The 4,195-nt window shown below is 45.0% G+C and overlaps 1 protein-coding gene across 1 annotated transcript; it reads left to right on the top strand.

Annotated features, from left to right (window-relative positions):
• The first annotated feature begins 728 nt into the window (after positions 1-728).
• LOC134882478 (protein FAM200A-like) lies at positions 729-3,606 on the top strand. The gene is made up of 2 exons (XM_063910211.1): positions 729-3,057; positions 3,196-3,606. Exon 1 carries the CDS (start codon positions 973-975, stop codon positions 3,052-3,054), a length of 2,082 nt encoding a protein of 693 aa, XP_063766281.1. The 5' UTR covers positions 729-972; the 3' UTR covers positions 3,055-3,057; positions 3,196-3,606.
• Positions 3,607-4,195: the final 589 nt, after the last annotated feature.

Raw genomic sequence — 4,195 nt, forward strand, 5'->3', positions numbered from 1 at the left:
CTGGGCAAAGGTGTGCTATCTTCTCCCCCAGAGCTTGATAGGGCTCACCGTGCGGTGAGACCCAAACCAGCAGAGGGGGATAAACCTAGAGCCTTGATCATTTGCTTCCACAAATTTCAGACCAAGGATATGGTAATTTGTGCTGCCCGCAAGAAGCGAGATGACCTAAAATATGATGGCGAGTCGGAGTACCGACGATTACTGTCCTGAGGTGATGGACCAGCGAGCTGAGTACAAAGAAGTCATGCATCAGCTGTTCGCTCTCAAGCTCAAGCCTTCACTACTGTATCCAGCGCGACTGTTCATCAGGGCCGACGACGGGGCGAGACAGCGCTTTTCGGTGAAGGAAGCCCAGCAGTTCTTGGCATCACACTAGAAGTCCGGATCTTTGGTGGTAAATGACTGATTCCAGCAAGAGGCAATTGGCTGCTCAGGTTACGCTTATTTTATTTTTTTCTTGGCATGCTTTTTCCTCTACCCAAATGGACAAACTTGATTATAGCCTAAGCTAAATTGGGGATCTCAGACTGTCTGATAGGTTTACAGGTAGGCTAGTTGTTCTGTGTGATATGTCGTTGGCACATGCTCTTGCCTAATTTTAATCTAACCTATATCTTAAATGTAACCCTTGTTTGAAGTAGCCATGGACTTTGTGTAACGTGGGCTGTGCTGGGAGCGCAGGTCAGTGCGGGTTTTGGTGTGAGTTGCAGTGTTACAGAAGTGTTTTCCTTTCTCCTAGACCAGGGGTTTTCAACCGGTGGTCCGCGGACCCCTGGTGGTCCGCGGCGGCATTGCATGTGGTCCGTGACAAGAGCCTATGTTGATCAGTTCACCATTGTTTTTTTTTAATATAAATTCGCTTTGATATTTCAACACATTTCCAGAATACCGTTACATATCGTGAAAAATATGTTTAAAATAATATAAAGGAAATTCAAGCTGACAGAATGTAGCCTTGCGCCTATCCAGTCTATGGTAGCCTGTGATTCGCTAATGGTAATGAGTTGCGTCGCTAACCTCACTTATTATTCATTACGTACAGTCTTGCGAGCAAAGTTGACACACATTTATAAGCATAGCCGACGAGAGTATTTTAAGATAGGTTGTAGTACAGCAAACATTTGTTACATATGTACTAGTCTAGCTATATATCTAGCACCAATGGATCGTTTTGTAGTGAGGAAAGTGCCAGAGGGACAGGCTGCCATGACAGAGGGTCAGGCTGCCACGACAGAGGGACAGGCCGCCACGATAGGGCAAGGACAGGCTTCCGAAGCGTCAACTTCGCAAAAAAGACGAAAAAGAAAATACAATGAGGAATATGTTAAATATGGATTCACAGTGACGACAGACAGAGCAGGAGAGGAGGTACCACTGTGTTTCGTATGTTCAACAATTCTCTGTAATGAAGCTATGAAGCCGTCGAAACTTACGCGGCATATGGAGACGCATCACGTCCACTTGAAGGCCAAACCCGTTGAGTACATGCAACAGATGTTGCGTGATTTCAAAGGACAGCAGGCTACCATGAGGAAGAGTGCAAAAATAAATGAAAACGCACTGAAAGCATCGTATCTGGTCGCTCTCAGGGTTGCAAAAAGTAAGAAGCCCCATACCATTGCAGAGCAGCTTATATTGCCAGCAGCCATAGATATGTGCAGAGCTATGGTAAGCGAAGAATGTGCCAACAAATTAAAAACTATTCCGTTGTCAGACAACACAATCGGAAGACGAATTGGGGAAATGGCAAATGATGTCAAAGACCAGCTGATGGCAAAACTTCAGACAGTTCTGTTTTCCCTTCAAATCGACGAGACGACAGATGTTACTAATGATGCGCAACTGTTAACATTTGTGCGATACGAGGACAGTGGCACTATGTGCGAGGAATTTCTTTTTTGCAAACCACTGCCCGGGCGAACTACCGGTGTAGAAATATTTAAAGCACTGGACGATTTTTTCACGGAGCACAATATCTCGTGGCAGAGGTGCGTTGCATTATGCAGCGATGGGGCCCGAGCCATGAGTGGCAGCAAGACTGGACTGTTTGCGCATGTAAGGAGGGTGGCTCCGGGGGTAATTTGGACACACTGCCTGATTCATAGAGAGGCTCTCGCCTCCAAAGATCTCAGTGTTGAGCTCAGTGGTGTGTTTGATGTCGTTGTCAAGACGGTCAACTTCATAAAACGAAACGCATTGAATACACGCCTGTTTTCATCCCTATGCCATGACTTGGGAAGTGAACACAGCTCTCTCCTTTATCATTCAGAGGTGCGTTGGCTGTCTCGCGGCGCTGTGCTCGCCCGTGTGTTTGAACTACGCGGAGCTATCTACGAGTTCTTGTGCGAGAAGCATTCTGATCTGGCTTCCAATTTCAACGATAGTTACTGGTTAACTAAGCTGGCGTACCTCACAGATGTTTTTGCAGAGCTGAACAAGTTGAACAGCTCCATGCAAGGGAGAGATGCAAACGTCATGCAGCTCTACGAGAAGCTCGACGCATTTGTGAAAAAAATGTCAAAGTGGATCGAACGAGTGGAGAGCAATAACTTGGCGATGTTTCCTTCAGTTGAGGAATACCCTGACAGCACTGACATCAACGACACTATATGTGAGCATTTGAGGAAGCTTGTGCGTCAATTCGCAAAGTACTTCACTGATTCGGAAGAGTGGCGCCGTGACAGCAAGTGGATCCTGCTCCCATTCAGTGACGATGCATCAGTAGGGTCAAGTCTGACGGCTGTGGAAGAGGATAAGCTGATTGAGATGTCCACAGACTCTGTCAGGAGGCATATGTACGACACACAGCCCCTTGTTAAATTCTGGATAAGTTGCCAGACAGAATTTCCACAGCTTGCTGCAAAAGCAATGAGGTGTCTTTTGCCCTTTCCAACCACATACCTGTGTGAGAGTGGTTTTTCTACACTGGCGTACTTAAAGAATAAGTACAGGGCTAGGCTTGATCCAGAGAATGACATGAGACTGTCTCTGTCTACCATTTCGCCACGAATAGACAGGCTGTGTGGACTTCACCACGCCCAGATATCACACTGACAGGTAGGCCTAATTCTCCCATGTTTTCACTGTTACGACCCTGGCGGGTTTAGGCCCCGCCCTGTGTTAATGGTAAGCCTGTTCTCTCTCCCTGCTTTTCTCAATCTCTCTCTGCTTTTCTCAATCTCTCTGTCTCTACAGCAGGTGATTGGTGACAGGTCTGTCCTGGCTGGGTTATAAAAGCCCTGACCAGCCAGCAGTTGAGGCTGCCTTGGTCTTCATTTGTTGGATTTTGGTTCTCCGGTGTTGTTGGATTTTTGTTCTCCGTTGTTGTTTTGTCACACACCTAGACTGACTTTGCATGACATTTTTAGTTACTTTTCCCAATACTGAATTGCACAACACTTTATTATTCTTTATTCTTTCTTTAAAATAATCTTTAATTTAATTTAATTTAATAAATCTACTTTTATTATTATAAAATCTGCGTGGCCTCTCTTTCATGTTTCATGCATTGAGCTATGCATGTAACACCAAATACACACGCGCACGCGCAGGCACATCAGTGGGCCGCGGATTGCTTTCTAGTCCGAATGGTGGTCCCTGGGACAAAACCAGTTGAAAACCCCTGTCCTAGACTGTACCAACTCAGCTCACTGTGCTCACATTATATAGGTGTAACCTGTCCAGCAGAGTCCATAGGTTCTAGGCATAAACTGTTTAAAAGTAAAACCGCTGTTCAGAGGTGTTTTGAAAAGAGAGGAAAAAAAGTGAAGTCTCTTGTTTTATTATGAATGTGTGGTAGGGCAGGAGGCTACAAGGGTAAGGAGCCCCGGTAGAATTTTGATAAGTAGGCAACGTGGCACTTCTGTGTCTGAAGTGGGGGTGGTTGCGGGGTGGGGGGTGCTACCTGTATCTTCGCCTTTTATTTACATATATTTGTTTGGTTGTTTTCTTTTTTGTTGTTTTCTTTTATATCCTTTTCTTTGTCACATACTACTCATTTACTACACTGTATAGTCCTAACTCACCACTAGCTTAATGGAAAGTAGACACACAATGAATAATATTCGTTTGATATCATGGAATGTCAAGGGGGCAACTCAACCTACTAAAATAAATAAGATTATATCTCATCCCCAAAATCTGAAAGGAGATGTGGTATTCCTATAGGAGACCCATTTACATAGTGATGAGATTA

This window comes from Eleginops maclovinus, chromosome 20 (assembly GCF_036324505.1).
Source record: "Eleginops maclovinus isolate JMC-PN-2008 ecotype Puerto Natales chromosome 20, JC_Emac_rtc_rv5, whole genome shotgun sequence".
In the NCBI taxonomy this organism is placed as follows: Eukaryota; Metazoa; Chordata; class Actinopteri; order Perciformes; family Eleginopidae; genus Eleginops; species Eleginops maclovinus.

Excerpts from the sequence above, each read along its gene's own strand:
- LOC134882478 (XM_063910211.1), top strand. The coding sequence starts at position 973 with ATGGTAGCCTGTGATTCGCTAATGGTAATGAGTTGCGTCGCTAACCTC.